Raw genomic sequence first — 20,245 nt, forward strand, 5'->3', positions numbered from 1 at the left:
CTGAGGTTAATTTTTGTCTTTAAAAGTAGCATAAAGAAATGTCACGCCTATAGGAGTAGAATTTACAGTTTTCGTGAAATATTCATCAGAATTAAAGATTTCGTGAAAAATTACACTGTAATTGGTCGGTGTAAAATAAAAACAAACGTCGGAGAGTTTTGGTAAATTACGAATATGTGGGGGTGTTTTTCGTAATTTAACCTAAGTTTAGGGATTTTTTTGTAATTTATCCCAAATACTTTAATTGAACTCATTGTGATTATTATCATAGGTGGCGCTCAATTGATTTAATTTGAATTTTAAAAATAAATTATGAAGATTGAAGATCAACTAATAAATTCTACAACGCAATTTCAAAGTTAAAACTAGCTTAAGAAAGGTTATGGCAAACAAACACCTCAATTTGTTTAGGATAGAATTATAGGTTCATTTTACTAATAACACTTTTACTAGTTAGTTAACGGTTAAATCAAGAGAGATTTTTTTTTTTAAATGAATGAATCTGCAGCCAACTATATAGTGCATTGGATAAATTTATATTCTCGTATAATGACTTGCAAACCATACGAAAAACGTAAATCACATTAGGCTAACTATGTGAAACAAATTCGATTTAGCAACCTATGTATATTCCATCAATTTATGGTAGGCATCTAATTATTATTCCAAATATGAAGGGGTCATGTGTTGAATAGTCAAAACACACCCGAGGTTAAATGCTATTTATACAAAAAATAAAATAAATATTATTTTATTTGTCAACTTCTTCTTTCATAATATCTATGATTGGTCAACTTGGCAATCTATTGGGTTCGTATGAAAATATATGGGTTTGGAGTCCATTTGTGGACCGTGGTCCAATAATATTATGTTTAATGGCTCAAAATTATTTCAAACCCGCAAGAATATGCATGACTTGTATACACCGTATTTTCCATCATAAAATGTCTTTCTTGAATTATTTCCCCAACTAACTTCAGCATCGAAGTTTCTCCCCGTGGCTCAAACCCCGAGATTTCAGATGAATGAAGTAGTTTATTAACGATCGAAATCGGGAAAGGTCTTCGAGTAGAGCCAACGTTGGTGGTGGTTAAATTAACCTCCATCAATCTGTCTCCAAAACTTTTCAACATAAATTTATTTGCTACAATATTAATTGTACCTTATTAAAAATACAAACAAAATAATATTTTTTTTTCTTAAATTCTTTGCCAAAACATTTTTTCTAAAAAAAGAAATAAAAACATTTACCAAAAAAAAACCGGCCAAACATAGTTGTGATTACAAGTACCAACCTCTTTAATTTTTGTACTAAAGTTACTTATATATAGTAAAAAAGTTAAATAAATGAAACAATAACCAAGTAGGAGTGTGTGAGTGTAACACGTATCTATTAACTACATTTTTTATATCAATAAATGAAATATAATATTTTTTTAACTTTTTAGCTAGTTGCATAATTAATTTGGTAAGTCCTAAAATATACACGTAATTTCAATGTCATATTATACTAAAACAAATCATTTTGTCATTATCAGCAGCCTGTCACGATAGAACTCCCACTTACATAAATATTTATTATTCACTATTAAATACTTAAAACAACAACGTCTCGCAATATATCCTATTTAATAAATGGAGGAAGACCACTTCGATAAAAGTTAAATTAAGAAAAAAATCCTCGTGTTTGTGTTTACTGAATGATGTTTTTTCGTACGACAATACAAAGTTAAGGGGTGATTGTAATTACTCAAACATAAATGATTTTTTTCGTAATTTGACTTTAAACCTCAGTGATGGTTGTAATTTTCCGCTAATAAAATGTTTCATAACAAATGATTTAGTAAGGTGAGAAAAAAAACCTGCAGTGTTAATTGACCTAAGTTTAAATTGTGTTGCTAATATTTTCTAGGTGTGAATTAACTTAGGTCTCGCTTGCTTAGTGCTATTAAGCTATATTAATTAAATAATAAGTGCTAGTAGGATGTTTGGTTGGTAAGATTTGTGTTTAATCAAGTTCGCTACTACACTTAAAAAATCGTAATTAAATACTATTATTTGGTTAAATTAGTAGCACATCTCTCCTGTAGGGGTAGTGACTAGTGATTGCAAAAGGAAAAAGACAATCTTGTCCTTAAGCAACATCTTAATTTTGTTAACTAAAAAACATTTTAGACAGTTCACATTTTTAATCTAACGAATCAAATATCTTACTAAATAATTATTTATCAGTGGGATATTAATCTAAAGTCCAAACTCACTTTAATTTGTGCAAGTAAACGAGACCTTAGTTGAATTTATATTTGTCGTAAGAGTTACGAGATATTGCACGAGCGTAAAATTTATACTACGTTAGTGATTGTAAAAATTGTTGAAGTGCAAACAATGTCCCACAAGTTGGAAAAAAAGAAAAAGAAAAAAGTCACCCAAGTACACAAATCGGCTAATATCACATGTTCATATCAAAAATTCAACTAAGCTTTTTTTTTGTTTTCCGCTGTACTGTATTTTCCAAATTGACAGCAGAAGTATTGATGCCAAACAGGGCCTAACATATGGTCGGCTCATGCAAATATGCAATTGATCCTTTTTTTTTTTTTTTGGTTTAATTTCTTTTTTATTTACACAGAATCAGACTCCATCCTCTGTAAATAGCAGTAGCCAGTAGATACTAGATGCGCAGCACACCGAAGAATTACACGCAGTTGGCAATCTCAACTCTGTTGATCTTCCACGATTTCTCTCTCTCTCTCTCTCTCTCTCTCTTCATCTGACTATATATAAACCACAGCTGAGATTCGTGCATCCAAATCAGTTGTGTATGGTAAAATCGAGAAGCATTGATTGCATTTTGCATGTCAGTGAGTGAAGAGTGTGGGGTTTTAACTGTTGAAGCTCAAAATCATGGCGTCGATTTTCACCAGTGGAACGGCGTCGTTGCCGCTGAGAGTATTGGAGGAGGGCTCTTCTTCCTCTTCTTCTGCTGCTGACGGTAATCCGTCAGACGCGGTGATATTTGTCGGGATCAGCTTGGTGTTGGGGATAGCTTCTCGCCACGCTCTGAGGGGGACGCGCGTGCCCTACACCGTCGCTCTGCTTGTTCTCGGCATTGGCCTTGGCGCCTTAGGTCTCTCTCTCTCTCTCTCTCTCTCTCTCTCTCTCTCTCTCTCTCTCTCTCTCTCTCTCTGTTTATATATGTGTTTTGCTAATTGAACTTTAAATCAGATTTTGTATTTAATGATATACTTGTACGGTTTCCTTTGGGTATTGATGTTGTTATGTTAAATGGAAATTCGTTTTGTGCTATTCGTCATTTGTTTCACTTAGATGTGAGTGATAGGTGGCAAAATCTGATTCAGGCTAGCTTGAAAATCGACCGAAATTAGGGACAGTTTTATTTTAGAGCTCTTAGTTCTATCATCATCACCACTCTTCTTAAGTCAGGACTAGGTAGGAGAGATAAGATTGTATAGAGAGTAGAGAAAATGATTTATCTAGCTATCAACACGGCTATTGCGCAAATTAGTCATGTTCCCTTCCGCTCCCATGGATTTGAGCAGCTAACTTTCCGTGCCAGTTTACTTTCATTTAGTAATGATAGTGATTGGAATTATATGTTATTTTCCTTCGTAATACTTTAAGGAATACGATGTGGGTGTGAAATCGAGTATGGATTATGCATGTCCAGGAAAGGTGTGGTAGGTAATCATTACTCATTCTATTGATACTGATAGAGCCTCACTGAGAGTTGGATGCTTTTCTTTATTTTTTTATAATTCCTGACCGGGGAAGAAAGCGAATGTTTGAGTCACATTCACTGACAAAATTATACTATATCATTTTCTCTCATGCTAACGAGGTGGTATGAAATAAAATATTCTCTTCATATCTTATTTTTCCTTTTGAATTTGAATTCGTAATTGGTTTATGGTTCATTGTGACGTACAATGTTATGAACTACTGGAAGACTCTCAATTCTCAAGGATAAGATTTTAGTCAACTATTGAGATCTTAATTCTCTTGATTTCAGAATACGGAACACATAACCGGTTGGGAAAGATTGGCAATGGAATTCGTCTATGTAAGTCAATATTCATTCTTCCTTAAAGTTCCCAAAGGCCAAAACCTGTTGTCGGAAGAAAATTGTTCTCTTATGCAATTTTCTGTAAAACATATTTTATATCTGCAATCTTTCAGCCGTTAATAGAAGATCCTTGCTCCTTATGTAGGGTCAAATATTGATCCTGATCTTCTCTTGGCTGTCTTCCTTCCCGCTCTTCTTTTTGAGAGTTCGTTTTCAATGGAAGTGCACCAGATAAAGGTTCTTCTGTTTAGCTTGTCTGTTAAGTTTTTATTGTGGTCATGTCCAATTTGCTTTCATACTTACCTATCCTACTATAATTATGTATATTTATATATGAAATGAGGTTATGTTCCTTGAAGACATTTAATTACTATAACAGAGTTTATAGAGGTAAACTGGTACTTTGTAAATCAGTAAATATCAGTTGTTATAAGCTTAAAATTCTGAAGAGGTGAAAATCATAGCAAAGCTTAGCAATTAGCTCAGAACAATGTATATGTGGACAGTTTGGGGAAGGGAACAAGGGGGTCTTTGCAATGTACGTAGAAACGGTAGAAGTAAACTTATTGTGAGCATCTCTTTATATGGAAACTACGCCATCGACTAAAGATACTTGTATGCAGTTATCGTCAGATAATATACATATATATATACTTACCCTCGCTTCTAGATGTTTGACTTTTATTAGTTTTATGTGCTAATTTCTAATGATAACATGTTATAGCTCGTCTTCACAAATATTCACTTATTAAAGATGGATTGCTTAATTTTATATGTTTGCTCAGTCGCTTTGCTTTATCATTTAGATAACACTAATGGGACACTTCGATGGAGTATGGCTGATAGTTAAACTAGTCGAACCTCTAGATACCTCTCCTGCCACATTTGTGTTCTCCTTTCTGTCTTCGGCCGTCTTGCTAAAAGGCTTCTTAATTGCTCTATACCTTTCTGTAAGGTGTACGAAATTGAGTTGGTTTACCTAGTATCTACTGATATGGCCGCCAGCTGACTATTATTTATGGTGATCTGGAGTATGTTGATATCCAACACAAATTTTCTAAACACTGAATAAAAGGAAAAACAAGGAAGATCATGTCGAATATTTAGTATCATATGTTTGCTATTTGGACAACTATCAGAACCTCTTTTTATAAGATCAAATTGAATCTTAAGAACTAAACAGTCTTTTCTGTTAAGAAAGAGATCAAAGTAAATACACATTCTTGTGCTAGCTCTCCTTATAGAAAATTTGGTCATAACCCTTCCCTGCCATAGGGACTAGGCTCTAACCTCATAAGCCAATTCGTTCCGCTTTGGAGCTTAAAGACTTTAACTGGCAACTTGTCCTGGGTGACCTTGTATTTGCCTGTATGCTGTGTGTTATCTCATTCTTGATTCTCAAGGTGTTCTGGACCTCTGGTGCATTTCATCCTATTCTTAGAAACAGAGCAAGCTATAAGTTTCTTGTGCTTTCAAGTTGAGTGTCACAATTTAAATTTCTGTTATGTTCTGCAATGTTATGGTTACTAGACTCTTATTTTAAGTGCCAACCCCAATAGCAAGATTATGAGTGATCACTGTTCCTTAATTGATGTAGCAAAGCAGCAGTATATGCTCAACTATATTTTTGCACATAGCCTTGTAAATTGCAAAATCCCTTATGTTTAGCATTCTGCCTTCAGCTTTCAACTATTTTTCACCTTGTACCTTACTTTTATTCAGTATGCGAAGGGTTTTAGACTTTAGTAATTAGAGATGTTATAATGGACCATTTACTAATGTTTTTCCCACCCACTACAGAGGTGTATAATGCAAATGTTTCTACTTGCTGGCCCTGGAGTGCTAATTTCTACCTTTTGTCTCGGGGCTGCTTTAAAGGTTTGACTAAATCTATTTATATGCCGTCGACATCTATAAACATGTTATTCTGACTATTTAGGAAACTGCAGCTTGTTTTTCCTTATAATTGGAGCTGGAAAACATCGCTACTTCTTGGCGGTCTCCTCAGTGCTACTGATCCTGTTGCTGTTGTGGCCCTTCTGAAAGAGCTGGGAGCTAGCAAAAAATTGAGTACTATAATTGAAGGAGAGTCTTTAATGAATGATGGGTATATTTCAATTTTTCCTGTAATAACTATTTCAGTTTTCACAGAGAAATATTGCCCCACATGTTCTGCATGTCTAGTTTATTAACTTGGAACAAACAGCGTCTGATTTCTTCTTCTGAAGATCTGTTTATAATTGGCCAATGTGTTCTTACTAAAAGTACTCTGTCTGTGATTTCAGGACAGCGATTGTGGTCTATCAGTTATTTCTTCGCATGGTTCTTGGCTGGAGCTTTAGTTGGGGAGCCTTAATCAAATTCTTGTCACAAGTCTCTCTTGGAGCGTATGTTCGTATACTTTCAATAGACAGTAATGCCTGATATATAAAGCTTAATTGTTTCTTTCACTGTACAGTGTAGGTGTTGGTCTTGCTTTTGGAATAGCATCTGTCGTGTGGCTGGGATTTATATTCAATGATACTGTTATTGAGATATCTTTGACATTTGCTGTGAGCTACATAGCCTACTTCACAGTATGAACCTTACCAAATCTATTCATCTTAATCATGTGGTTCTTTTTTCTTTCAATTTTTAGATGAATTACAAGTGATATTCTTTTTAAAGGGAACCTCAAATTTATGCTGAGTTGATTTTATTATCTATTCTGATTTACAATTAGTTGCTTTGACGTGGTTCAAACCATGTTTTCTTGAATTTGACCTTGTTGTCATTGTGTCCTGTTACTCTGTGTCATTAGGATATCCCTGAAGACAAACATGTATTAGCCATTCACTAGTCATCCTCAAATATTTTAAGAAAGAGAACTTCTTCTGTTCCAAGTAACTACAGGATAATCATTACAAACAAATTTTGCTGAGACATCAGATAAATTAGCCAAAAACTAAGGCTACATGGAGGAATTCTTGTTGGTACGACGTTTCATTTTTTAACTCAAATTAGCACATACCAGATGATAACCGTGTTATGACATTAGAGTAATCATATACTTTTTCATCTTCTTGTTTTTATCATTAATAATCTTCATAATGCTTTGACCCTATTTTGTAATCTATGCTGCAAAACATTGTTATCTTTTAAGCTAATTGTTGAGTGAAATTTTATAAGTTGGACTAACATCACATAAATATGGGAAATATAACTTTAGGGAATATGAGTTGCATTTGCTACTTGGAGGACTACAATGTGAAAATTTGTATAAGTTATTTGTCAACTGGCACCATTTACCTGTTCTTACACGTTTTATGCAATAAGTATATTGTGTGTTTTTGAGTTCTTATTCAAACAGATAAAACATAAAAATAAAATAGTTCATGTGAACTTCTTCAATTTGCTGCTGAGTAGATAACAGTGTTCCATTTTTCTTTCAAATAATATTGTTTTTTTTTTGAAAAAACACTGAGCAAACTGTTTATGCTAGGCTCAAGAAGGAGTTGACGTTTCTGGAGTTTTGACAGTCATGACTTTGGGGATGTAGGTTTCATTATTTTTCATAAAGTTGATCACAGTATTTGCATAAAGAGCTCCCCTGATATGAGATGCATGGACAGGTTCTACTCTGCTGTCGCTCGAACTGCCTTTAAGGGTGAAAGTCAGCAAAGCTTGCACCACTTTTGGTAATATTCTCTGCTCAAGGAACTATCATTGCATGTCTTTTCATGATTTTTTTTAAACCCTTAATCTGTTGCATCGTTTCTAAAAACCAAAACTTATTCGAACTAACCTGATTTAAGCAGCGGATATTGTGACAACTGTTTACGTGATATCACTATCCGGACACAATATTAAGAACCTTTTAAGTCAGCCTGTCAGCTTCTCTCAAGTAGGACTTTGGAAAAAAACAACTTTCCAAAATTTGGAAACCCAGCAAGAGTTTGCGCAGGTGGAAATTAGCCTGGAAATAAAAACATATTCTTATTTGAACCTGACTAAAAAATTAGCCTGGAAATAAAAAACATATTCTTATTTGAAATGATTATAGGTGGATTCAACCAATTGGTCCAATAGAGCACAACTTACTGATTGGATCTATTGCTCAGGCATTGCATCAGTCTCGTTAAAGAAAACTTCAGACAATGATTAAATCACACAGTCATTTATAAGCATTTATGTTTCCATTAGTTTAGATTCTCTACTGTTATATCAACTCCAGTATTGTGTATTTATGATGTGTCAAATTTGTTGCAGGGAAATGATTTCTTATATTGCTAATACATTGATCTTCATCTTGAGGTAACAACGAGTTTTCACATTCTCATGTCTCTTTTGAACCTTCTTTATCTATTATTATACTGCTAATAGATTAATCTTCATCTTTCTGTAAGAATGTGTTTTAGCATTCTCATGCCTTTTCTGATTTTTTTTTGTCCTTTTATTTTGGGTCAACTTGTTTTCCCATCATATTTTAATTGTTCAAAAGGACAAAAAAAAAAAACAAAAAAAAAAAACATTGTTTCTGAGAACAAATGAAAAAACTGTAGTATTTTTTAAGCTTGTGATGAAAGATAATTTTGGACACTAATCTCATCCAAACGTTGATGTTCAGATCTTGACATTTCCATACTTACAGTTCTTGTGTGGTCAGAAAAAGATGTCATTGAACATCTTAGTTAGCTTGAACTTTTGAATGCGACAATTCTTCTGCATTACCACATTGCCAGAAATATATTATACTTCAGTGATCTTATTTTCCTGTTTGTCTTTGCAGCGGAGTAGTTATAGCTGAAAGTGTTCTCCAAAGTGACAGTATATTCAAAACACACGGTAAATTATCTTTGTTCCTTATAACATTTTAGCAAGCAAGGATGTTTGAGGCCATGTTTCCTATCTCCTTTTTTGTTATACTTTTTGGTCTATAACTACTTGGGGAGTTGTAGGGCATTGTTTGTAGTTGTACTAATTCTTGTAATTGGTCACTCATTACTTATTTTAGAATTAGGGGGCTGTTCTAAGTTGGTTATGCACTTAATACACACACACACACACACACACACACACACACACACACACACACACACACACACACACACACTTTATGAACCAAAAATGTTGCTTTCAGCATATATTTCGCTTATGTATTAAATTCTAGATTTGCATCCTATTTCGATATTTAAGGACATGTCCCTGTTGCTATACTATCTTTCTGTATTGTGGTTGCCATGGATTCATCCTCACTGCACCCTTATCTCCCTTCTGCTTCTTTTATTTTCAGGCTTCGCCAAAATTGTAGACCTTCTCATGCATCTTGCAATCTTCAGCATTTTATGTCATCTATGTAACTTATCTGTTCGTCCTGAAACCATTACTAACAAATGTTAACTGAGGTTGACACATGTTGTCCTAAAATAGACCATATCTAGAGCCAACATTTAGCTGAAATAATAGTAATATAGTTTCCTTATTACATACAAACAAAGATAGTTGGAAATAAGTTCTAATCGGGTTAAAAACGCCAACCCTGATACGGAATCATTGTTTCCCGATATTAAATTGTAGATGGTGTTGGCTCTCTTTTACACAGAACTTTTTACTGAATATCAGTTCTTTGAGATGAAAATGGTGGATAAAACGGTCTTCGGAATAAAAAAGAAATACTTTTTCTGACAGTAACAGTACACAAAATTGAGAAGAAAAGAAAAAAGAAGCCCATACACGGTGTATTTCAACAGCCACACCATTTCAGGAAGAAATAAAAAAAGAAATTGAGGGAGAAAGAGAAATAATTTCCTCTCTTGATAGTACATTATTGGTGAACTTTTTACACATATGTATCCAAGAGCTGAGTTATTGCAGTTTGCTTCTTTTTTTGGGGAGATGATGTTAAAAGTATGTATCAAACAATATATTAGTTGAACTTTCTCTTTTTGGCAGTCCCATTAGGGCATCTTATTAAGTTTTCTATCAATAGTGTGAAACTATTGCTCCTCTATTTTTCTTCTATTAACTTTATTTGCCCTGAGCTTTTGTTATTTTTCTCACAGAACATTCTTGGGGTTATCTATTCCTTCTATATGTGTTTGTTCAAGTTGCTAGGGCGATTGTGGTTGCAGTATTGTTTCCATTTTTGAAATATTTTGGTTATGGTCTGGACTGGAAAGAAGCTATTATTCTTGTCTGGTCTGGTCTACGTGGAGCTGTAGCATTGTCACTTTCACTCTCCGTTAAGGCAAGATACTCTCTCTCTCTCGGTAAATGATGAAGGGATTTTTTTTTGGCACCTTAGGTAAATTTCGACTTTGTGTTGTTTCTTCCTACTACGATCATTAGTTCTAGCTCATATAGTTTATCTACTTCTGATTATGCGTATAAGGGCCTATAATTGTAGAATACTGCTATTGTTTTCAGTTTTAACTTAATGCAGTTGCATAAACTTTCTTTAATCCTTTCTGATCAGAATAATAGGTATTGCCCTCCCTTGATTTATCTAGTTAATGGAATGATGAAGTTTTAATTTTTTCAAATTTGAATCAAAGTATTTATATCTGAATTAAAGGGATATGTATGATACGATGTTTGATTTTAGCCAAATAGTCAACTTAAACTCATTAACATTTTTATTCTCACCAAACTATTTTTAAAAAAGGATCATCAGAAAATTAAATTACTAATATTGGAGGAAAATTTTGCCTTTCAGTATCGAAAACCCTAAATGTCCTTCGTCACCAATCTACCCTTGAATTATTAGCACCATTTTTTAGGCAAGACTTGAGTAAAATGTTTGTTTTGAGTTCTTGTTCCAATGGAAACTTGTAGTTCTCTGGTAAGTGGAAGCACCTCTTTGATATGTGGCGCTTGTCCAATTCTAACAAAATCTTCCGAGTGTCTATTCAATGCATGGATGTAATTGTTTCATATTTTCTTGCTGAGGGCTAATGTCACTTGCAGGAGGTATTCATGCCTAATATTTCTTGCCTTTTCTAGGGATTAATTGAGCAAGTTTCTCAAACAATGATCACTCTACTTTCATACAAGAGCCTGATTCTCCAACTTCTAAATGTAATATTTCTAGTAATATCGACTATCCTCTAATGTTTGTCTTATTGGTGTTCCAGAATTCCAGTGACAACTCACCATTTATAAGTTCTGATACTGGAACTCTGGTACGTCATATGAAGATCAAATTGATTAAATTCTAGTTTCATTATAATGTGTTATGAAATATCCATAATGTCTCTGTTCATTGTTCAACTCACATATACACATGTATATGTTTCTCTACATATGCTTATATTTGCAATTTTTAGACTTTTTCAAGAGTTATTTCTGATCATACTTTCTATTGCTCTTGCAGTTTGTATTTTTGACTGGTGGAATTGTATTCCTTACGCTTATTGTGAATGGATCAACAACACAGTTTGTTCTACATCTTCTTAAGATGGATAATCTATCAGCAGCAAAGGTACATTTATAATGATATGTGTGCTGTGCTGCATCTATTGATCATTTTTTTTCAGTAATCAATGTAATAGTGATTAGAGATACATAGCTACAAAAACTAACTTTACGAAACAACAAATGGTCCAATTTGCAGTTATTTTCAATAGACATTTATGAACGTGACTGCCAAATGTAGTTAAAATGATGCCTTATCCATAATTATGGATGCGGTTTACTTAGCAGACTTAATATTCGTAAATTCATGAATATCCACTGCTATGTACACATATCCATGTCTAACTGTGTGTATGAATGAGTATGTGTGCGTGTCTAAGATTGTTATGCAATTGTTACATCATGGATTTCTTCTTGACAACATTAACCTTTTTTTATTGTCATATTTTGTGGCAGAGGCGAATACTAAATTACACAAAGTACGAAATGTTGAAGAAAGCATTAGAGGCCTTTGGTGACCTTGGGGATGATGAGGAATTAGGACCTGCCGACTGGCCTACCGTTAAACGATACATAACAAGCTTAAATGATGTGGATGGTGAAACTACACACCCTCATTCTTCATCTGAAAATGATGATAACCTTGACCATAAGAATTTGAAAGATATTCGAGAACGCTTGTTGAATGGTGAGTGGTCTATAACCTTATGTCTTTATTTCTTCAAATTACAATGGATGATTGTTTTACTTTTATTTCCTAGTTATCTATTTCTACCCAAATTATTGTTTTTGCAACTCTTTTAAACCTATTGCTTAATTATAATGAAATCAAATGGCATGCATATGGTGTCTAACTGAAGAAAACAATGTGCTTATAGGTGTTCAGTCAGCTTACTGGGTCATGCTTGATGAGGGAAGGATCACCCAAACTACAGCCAATCTTCTGATGCAATCTGTTGATGAAGCAATTGATCAAGTATCTCGTGAACCTTTGTGTGATTGGAAAGGTCTAAAGTCTTATGTGACCATCCCAAACCACTATAAGTTTCTCCAAACAAGCGTTGTGCCTCAAAAGCTTGTTACGTACTTCACTGTGGAGAGATTAGAGTCTGCATGCTATATTTGTGCTGCCTTTCTCCGTGCTCATAGAATTGCTAGGCAGCAACTGCATGAATTCATTGGTAAGAACTCCCGCACAATACATTTACAATTATTTTTCAAAATGTACAAGCTACATATCATTTTTTTTCGCAATTGCCTTCTGTTGGAGTAAAATGGATATGTGTATCAAGGATCAACTTCTTATAAGTTACTAATTATACCTGATTTTCCATAGTTGAGCCTTTTATGTCCACTTCCTTAATTCCACTTGCAAGTTTCAGTACATCATTCATGAGATTTCTGCTGCTTATACTTAAATGCCTTTATCCAAAACCGTTGTCTCCTTATCAACAGATGATATATGCTGTTATTGTGGGGTTAAAACTATTTGTTTTGCATTTTATCTGTATGAGAAGAACACCACCAAATGATGTATGTCCATTTGATAAAGTTATAATCAGGCAATTCCAGAATGGAACTGTAGACACCTATTTGATTTACTCGCGAATTACCAAGATGATGCTGCATTGATGTTTTTCTTTTGCATGCAAGTTGTAAAGCCGTAATAGTTAATAAGCATGCTCTTAGGTTCTCTAAGCCAAAAGCTATAACATGTTGATAGGAGGGTGGTATAGTATGCCATAGCCCTGAGTCTCTGTGATGAGTTATTGATAATGATCTTCGTCTAGAAAAAAATACTCAGAAAGTTTTAGCGACTAAGTTTTGCACGAAGTATGTAGGTATTTTTCTCCCTCCTTCCTTTCTCCCTCTCTTAGAAAGACACACACATGCCAAAGCTTATTTGCACCAGTAAGTTAGATTGGAGAAACGCACGGTTTCTGTTATATGAGTTTCTTGTTGATTATTTCACTTAAAACCGCTAAGGTGAATACACGCCATCATTTTCTAGCCTCGTGTACCCATCAGCTGTCTGATACTTAAATATCAACTGTACTTTATGTTTGGCACCTTCGGAAATAATCAGTGGAATTAAACACATTACACAAGATCAAGCTTTTCTGATATATATTATTGTGTGTTTCTTTACCTAGTTTTGCCTAATCAACTAATTCAGCTCGTGCTATACTCGTTTTAAGTTCATGTTTGTTGGAGCTCAGCTGTTGCTATCCATGTTTAGTTTCTGCTGCATTTTATCCTAATCTAGCTTGTGGATATGGCATTTTCCAATGCATAAAATAGTTCTATATTCCATTCAATTCGGAATGCTTTTCCAAATCCACGTGTTTTAACGATAAAAAGAAAAGTAGTTAAGTTTCTTACAAATGCATTGATTACCTTAGGAGACAGTGAGATAGCAGCAACTGTAATTAGGGAAAGTGAGCAGGAAGGTGAGGAAGCAAGGACATTCCTCGAGGATGTGCGCGTTACATTTCCTCAGGTATGTAGGCAAACAACTTATGACCTTTATTACAGAAAAAATGCTCCATACAATTTACAGTTATAATTGCACCTTCAGGTGCTACGTGTTGTGAAAACAAGACAAGTCACATATTCCGTGCTGAGTCACTTAATTGATTATGTTCATAATCTTGAGAAGATTGGCTTATTAGAAGAAAAAGAGATGACCCATCTTCACGATGCCGTCCAGGTTATATACTATGATCATTTGTTCATACTTCATATGAGCATATTTAACTAGATACTACCCTTTGAAAGTCACACTGAACAAAATTTGGACTCTTACGCAGACTGACTTGAAAAAGCTCTTAAGAAATCCACCTTTGGTGAAAATTCCAAAAATACGTGATTTGATATCTTCCAATCCTTTATTGGGAGCCCTACCTTCCACGGTGCGTGAGACATTGGCTGGATCTACAAAAGAAATTATGAAACTATCAGGATCAACACTTTATCGAGAGGGATCAAAGCCAGCTGGCATTTGGTTAATATCGAACGGGGTCGTGAAGGTATTTGTTGAAATTATATAGTTATTGATACGAGATTTCGTTATAACTTGTCTTCACTGTTAGTTGTGAATGACTTGTGAAAGTTTGTGTTTGGCAGTGGTCGAGTAAGAGTTTAGGTGATAAGCATTTGCTGCACCCAACTTTTACTCATGGAAGTACTCTGGGTTTATATGAAGTGCTTGCTGAAAAACCCTTCATCTGCGATATTATTACCAACTCCGTGGTACTCTGCTTCTTTGTCGAAGCTGAAAAAATATTTTCCGCATTGAGATCTGATCCTGCAGTCGAAGATTTCTTTTGGCAGGTACAATAGTGGTGTATTTTTCCTATAGCTTATGTGGCATTATTGAGTTCCAAATTTCCGTTTTTTGTGGCACTCTCAGCACATTTTAGGTGACAAATAGTAGATTTTATGAGCTTTCCTTGAGCTACTGGTTATTTAACTAGTTTCAATTGTCTGCAGGAAAGTGTCATCGTACTTGCCAAGCTAATGCTTCCTCATATATTCGAGAAAATGTCTATGCAAGATATAAGAACACTTATTGCCGAAAGATCAACGATGAATATATACATAAGAGGGGAGAGTTTCGAATTACTTCACCACTACGTCGGTTTTCTATTGGAAGGTTTTATCAAAGTGCAAGGTGCTCAAGAAGAGCTGCTTACAGCTCCCGCATCAATTTTGCCACCACGTACGGATCAAAGTTTTCGCCGATCTGAAACATCCGGTACACAATTTGTCACTTATCAGCTAAATACAGTTCAAAATACAATTTTCGTCTTTCAGGTTTACCTTGATTTCACATTTGGTTTTCCTTGTTAAAAAAAAAAAAACAGATTTAGTCCCTCAAGTTTAAAAAAATTAACACTTTTGGTCCTTTCAGTCAATTTTTCGTTATACTAACGGAATCAAGCATGTGCCCATCATTGTCTTGACTGACGGACTAACGGTAAGTTGACGGAAATGACCAAAAGTGTTAACTTTTTAAACTTGAAGGACTAAATCTGTTTCTTTGTGAACAAGGAGGACCAAATATGAAATCGAGGTAAACTTGAGGGACGAAAAGTGTATTTTTCCCGCTAAATACATTTTAAAGTAGATTCGAGTTATTCATGTGGAAGAAGCAGCTCTGTTAAGTTGTATTTGATATTCAAAGTGCAGGAAGTTTCTCTCAACAAGTTTTGGTATATCAAGTTGAGACGAGGGCAAGGGTAATCGTATTTGATATTGCCGGATTTGAGGCATCTACAGCTCTCCAGGTAAGGCCATCGTCACTAATACCACATTCAGCCGACCACCCCTCTGAATCTCTTCTTGTTAGAGAGCATGGTGGTCTGATGAGTTGGCCTCAGCAAGTTTTCAAATCTAAATACCAAGATCGCGAAACTGAAGATCGAAAACGAAACAATTACAATTTGTCTGCAAGGGCTATGCAGTTGAGCATCTACGGTAGCATGGTGCGTTTTAATTTAAACTAATACATCTCTTTCTCGAATAATTCCATATTTAATGCTTCATATTACTTCCACCCTCTGAGTGTGTTAGAATATAATTAGTAATTTGTCTTAGAATAGGAATTTATTCTATCAGTTAATTCTTTTCTCCCTATGTTAGTAGATTTATCTCTGTTTTAGGTAGGGGTAGAAATTAGAACTCCGGATTCTGCTGATTTCGATCCAATATTTCCAACTTCGGAACAACATTTTTCGCTCTGATTCCGAAATTTCTGAATTTTTTTTCGATTTCTTTTAGCGGAATTGGAATACGTATTAGATTTCGATCTCCGATCCAGTTTTAGTTTCCGATTTTTTTTCTCCAAAAGTTTCAACTTATTTCCAAAAATTACACTTATAATATCAGTATTATTATGTATTATATTATAAGAGATTAAAATTTTGGAAAGTCCGATTACCTGCGATTCCGAAAATTTCCAATTTTGGAACCAAGTTTTTTCATTCCAATTTCTGAAATTCCGATTTCCGATTTTTCGATTTATTCGGAAAGGAATTAGAGTTAGTTTTTCACTTCCCGTAAAAAAATGGAATTTTTCCGAAAGTGCCAATTCTGATTCGATCCGTGCGTTTTCCACCCCTATTCTGGCTACTCTAATAAAAATTGTCTGTCTATTTTGCGTGTGTGATTGAATTGTGGGCTTCTCTATTTTTTCTATCCTAACAGAGCTCTCTCTCTCTCTCTCTCTCTCTCTCTCTCTCTCTCTCTCTCTCTCTCTCTAACACAGATAAGCATACCAGGAAGACGAACTCGAAGTTTTCCGAGGAGCAGAAGAGTAAAGCCAAGTCACAGTCTATCGTACCCAAGAGTTCCTTTAGTTAACCGCCCTCCCACTGTTTCAGTTAAATCGGAAGGTTCCACTACATTCCGAAGGAAGCACGATATGCAAGAAGCAGAAAGCAGTGTTCGCCTACATGAAAGCCGCGCGAGAAGAGACGAATCGAGCGATGATTCGGGTGGTGAGTACGAGCATATTATAAGAATCGATTCTCCGAGCGGGCTCTCCTTTCGCCAAGCTTCTTGAAGCTCTTTTCCCCCCATACCACATTTTATAATAATATTACAATCCCCATGTATATGCAAAACTTTGCTATCTATCTATCTATCTACATTGCCTGGGAATTGTCAATTAAGTTATTTTATCTGATCAAACATCATCAGATAATTAATTTGTATGTAATATTATTATTGACATAAAATCAAATAATTATATTGCAGAGCCTTACTCCTCTCTTTTTTTTTTCTTCGTGGAAAATAAATCAAGAAAATAAAATAAAAATTCAAAATATTTTATAAGAAAAGAAAATTATTAGTTGGAAAATAAAGGAAAAAAAGTGGTGGTGGGGGGAGAAAAGGGAAGGCGTGATCGACTGTGAGCAGGAGTATGGTAATGGTACTGGAGAAAGTATAGTGTATGTTTGTGTTACGGTGAGGTCGCAGTCTGGGAGTGCATGTCTGTTCTGTTGTCTTCAGATTTTGTTGTGTTCCCTCTGCACCATCATATGCTCTCTGTCTCCCCTTGTGCATGCCACTGTTACCCACATTGCTTTTCTATCACTATTTTTGTATTTCTATTTTTTAATTATACATATATATTATTACATTTATTTTATATGATGCTTCTCCAACCCACTGTAACAATCTAACGTAGTTATCCCCAAAAATAAAATGTCAAAAAAATAGTTGATTTCCTGCCGGTTCTAATAATTATTAAAGCAATTCATCAATTAACTTTAATATAAAAATCCTTGATGAAAACTTAGTACAAATCGCGCAAAACAAATGTTCTATAGTGGTATGTACTGCTCGGGAGCAACTTGTTCGCGATTTGACGCGAGGATGTGTCTTTTCTTGTGGTTCACGGTTTTTTTTCCTCCTTGAATACGACATTTTCTTGCTAGGGCGCGCACGATAGTACATCGACGTGCATGAACATAAACTTCAAACCTAATTTTGACATTTTTTTCCAACTTGAACTTCGAAAAACTACAAATATAAAAGCTGCCTTTAACTTGGCTTTTCAATGTCGCTTGAATCATGTCAATATGACACTGCTATATATATAAGTGAGTTACCATATAAAAACCGTAGACACCGGCAAACTTGTTGCGATTTCTTCTTCTATTGTTGAAATTCCTCTGTATTTTTTACTCAATATTCATCCATTTAGACATTATTTACCTACAAAAATACTAAAGGGATACTAAAATAACTTAAAACTAATGAAAATGTATAAGAAACAAGCAATAACCAAAGTTTAAAGATAATGAAACATAATGCAAATGACACTTCATAAGTATATTGACATTTAATGCATACTTTGGTCTTTTTCTAGATTTCACTCACTTTAAATCTAGTTACTTAAACATTTTATTAGCCTTTACCATTTAATCAATTAAATAAATGTATTAATAGCAATCACACAATATATTGATGAAATTCTGGTTCATGTGCACTATGCATGTGTAGTCAGCTTTTGAAAGGTCAACTTAAAATAAAAAATTGTATATAAATTCATTTCTTGATATCATAATATAGTATGATAAAAGTTATCTCATTATGTTTCAATTATTCGAATTTATTTGTACGGGCCCACCCACAATAAAGATTAATTTCATATATATATATTTGTTTAGGAGTAATAAAAAATGATGAAAATTTAAATTATCAACTAACATGCAGGGTACAGTCGATATCGTCGAACATACACCACGTGAAATGCACCGTGTAGTTTTACATCACTGGTCTACACATAATAACACACATTCATTATGTACTTAGTATACAGTTATTTATGTAGGTCTACGATTTAAAATTACATAGTGTATTTCACTAGGTGTAAGATACACGGTGTAAAGGATAAAAGGGTACCACTAAAATGTGACCAAATATTTCTTCACCTACATAACCTAATCATTGTGATTTTATATTGTCAAAGATTCAAAATATAAAATAATAATTTATCTAATTAATTCAACAGCTGTGTTTCACTACTTTCCAAAGAGAATGGATAGTAACCACGCAATTAAAGTGTAAAAGCATTACCCTCCTCCAACTGATATATATATCCTATTTCAATTTTCTTAATTTGCAACTTTTTTTTTTCAATTAAATATTTATAAAACATGGAATGTGATAATATTGGAAATTATATCTTATGAGATAGTTGTTTTTAAATCAATTCAGATCTCAAATTTCCGATATCGCAAACATAGTGATAATTATATTATTTATATGTATTTACAAAGTGCGACAAACTCGACGTATAAAGATCGACAAATATATTAAAGGAAATCGATTTTTTTTTTTGTCGAAAGCAAGTAGACTCTATATATAGATTAACTATGAACAAAACGACATACTAAATAGTAAATACTAACTATTCTGACTTTTATGCTCCAAGACAAATTCAATTTGTCGTGGAACAAAATTCACAAATATATACAGGACATTATATAATTTGTTTTTATTAATTATATATTTTTTTTATCTTTTCAAGGAAAAGAAATAGATCATTAATTATTTATTGTGTCCCCCATAAATTGCAATTATTTGGATTCGTACACAATGATTAGAGCAGGAGATACCCCACCTCCAACCTGCACAAATTATTGTCCTAATTAATAATTAATAAATGCAGCCATGTTTGGGACACCGGGCCATCCCCTGATCCGATAGATTTTGATGAAGGAACGTGAATTGTGGTGAGTCAATGGCCCGTCCCGTTAGGGTAGTTGACCAGAGCTTGGTGTCCACGAGGAATCAATCTACATTGAAATCGAAATTCCAACACTGCGGCTGGCTATCAGTACTCGATTCTACAACCTTGCGCACTAATTTACCACATCGGAAACTAGTTGAGCTATAGTCATAGGGTCATATTTGGTAGATAATTAATGAGCCAAGGACTGTTCATGTAAATGGTGTAACATTTGCTGGATCTGTCATGGCAATCATTTTCTTTTATTTCCATTAATAATTTGAATATCATTCATTTGTGACAAACTAATAATTTAATGTTCAATTTTATGTGAATGAAGCTCAATTAATTAGATTGACATCTGAATTGTGATGGGTAAATAGCTATTTTTGTGTCCAATTTTTAGGCTTGAATTCAATTTTTTGCTATAGATTCATGTATATATATAACTAAAATCAAATGATACTGACAACCAATAGTATATAGGTGCACTGTATAAATTTCATTTTTGTGCAGTAATTCAGCAG

General features: G+C 34.1%; 1 protein-coding gene across 1 annotated transcript; it reads left to right on the plus strand.

The window, feature by feature from the left end:
• Positions 1-2,426: 2,426 nt before the first annotated feature.
• On the plus strand, positions 2,427-17,243 carry SOS1 (sodium proton exchanger, putative (NHX7) (SOS1)). Its single transcript, XM_012990633.2, has 23 exons — positions 2,427-3,127; positions 4,031-4,081; positions 4,230-4,321; positions 5,885-5,962; positions 6,034-6,191; positions 6,370-6,471; positions 6,543-6,660; positions 7,566-7,618; positions 7,696-7,761; positions 8,333-8,377; positions 8,853-8,908; positions 10,126-10,310; positions 11,197-11,244; positions 11,436-11,543; positions 11,933-12,164; positions 12,355-12,657; positions 13,879-13,976; positions 14,055-14,186; positions 14,287-14,505; positions 14,603-14,809; positions 14,969-15,233; positions 15,668-15,963; positions 16,746-17,243. Exons 1-23 carry the CDS (start codon positions 2,905-2,907, stop codon positions 17,040-17,042), a joined length of 3,432 nt encoding a protein of 1,143 aa, XP_012846087.2. The 5' UTR covers positions 2,427-2,904; the 3' UTR covers positions 17,043-17,243.
• The last annotated feature ends 3,002 nt before the right edge of the window (positions 17,244-20,245 follow it).

Source organism: Erythranthe guttata, chromosome 5, assembly GCF_056151865.1.
Source record: "Erythranthe guttata isolate IM_541 chromosome 5, IM_541, whole genome shotgun sequence".
In the NCBI taxonomy this organism is placed as follows: domain Eukaryota; kingdom Viridiplantae; phylum Streptophyta; class Magnoliopsida; order Lamiales; family Phrymaceae; genus Erythranthe; species Erythranthe guttata.

Bases quoted from the DNA above. Each gene is read 5' to 3' on its own strand.
- SOS1 (XM_012990633.2), top strand. From the start codon at position 2,905: ATGGCGTCGATTTTCACCAGTGGAACGGCGTCGTTGCCGCTGAGAGTA. The intron at 11,544-11,932 runs GTACATTTATAA...ATTTTGTGGCAG, and splicing joins ATAATCTATCAGCAGCAAAG to AGGCGAATACTAAATTACAC. The intron at 12,165-12,354 runs GTGAGTGGTCTA...ATGTGCTTATAG, and splicing joins TCGAGAACGCTTGTTGAATG to GTGTTCAGTCAGCTTACTGG.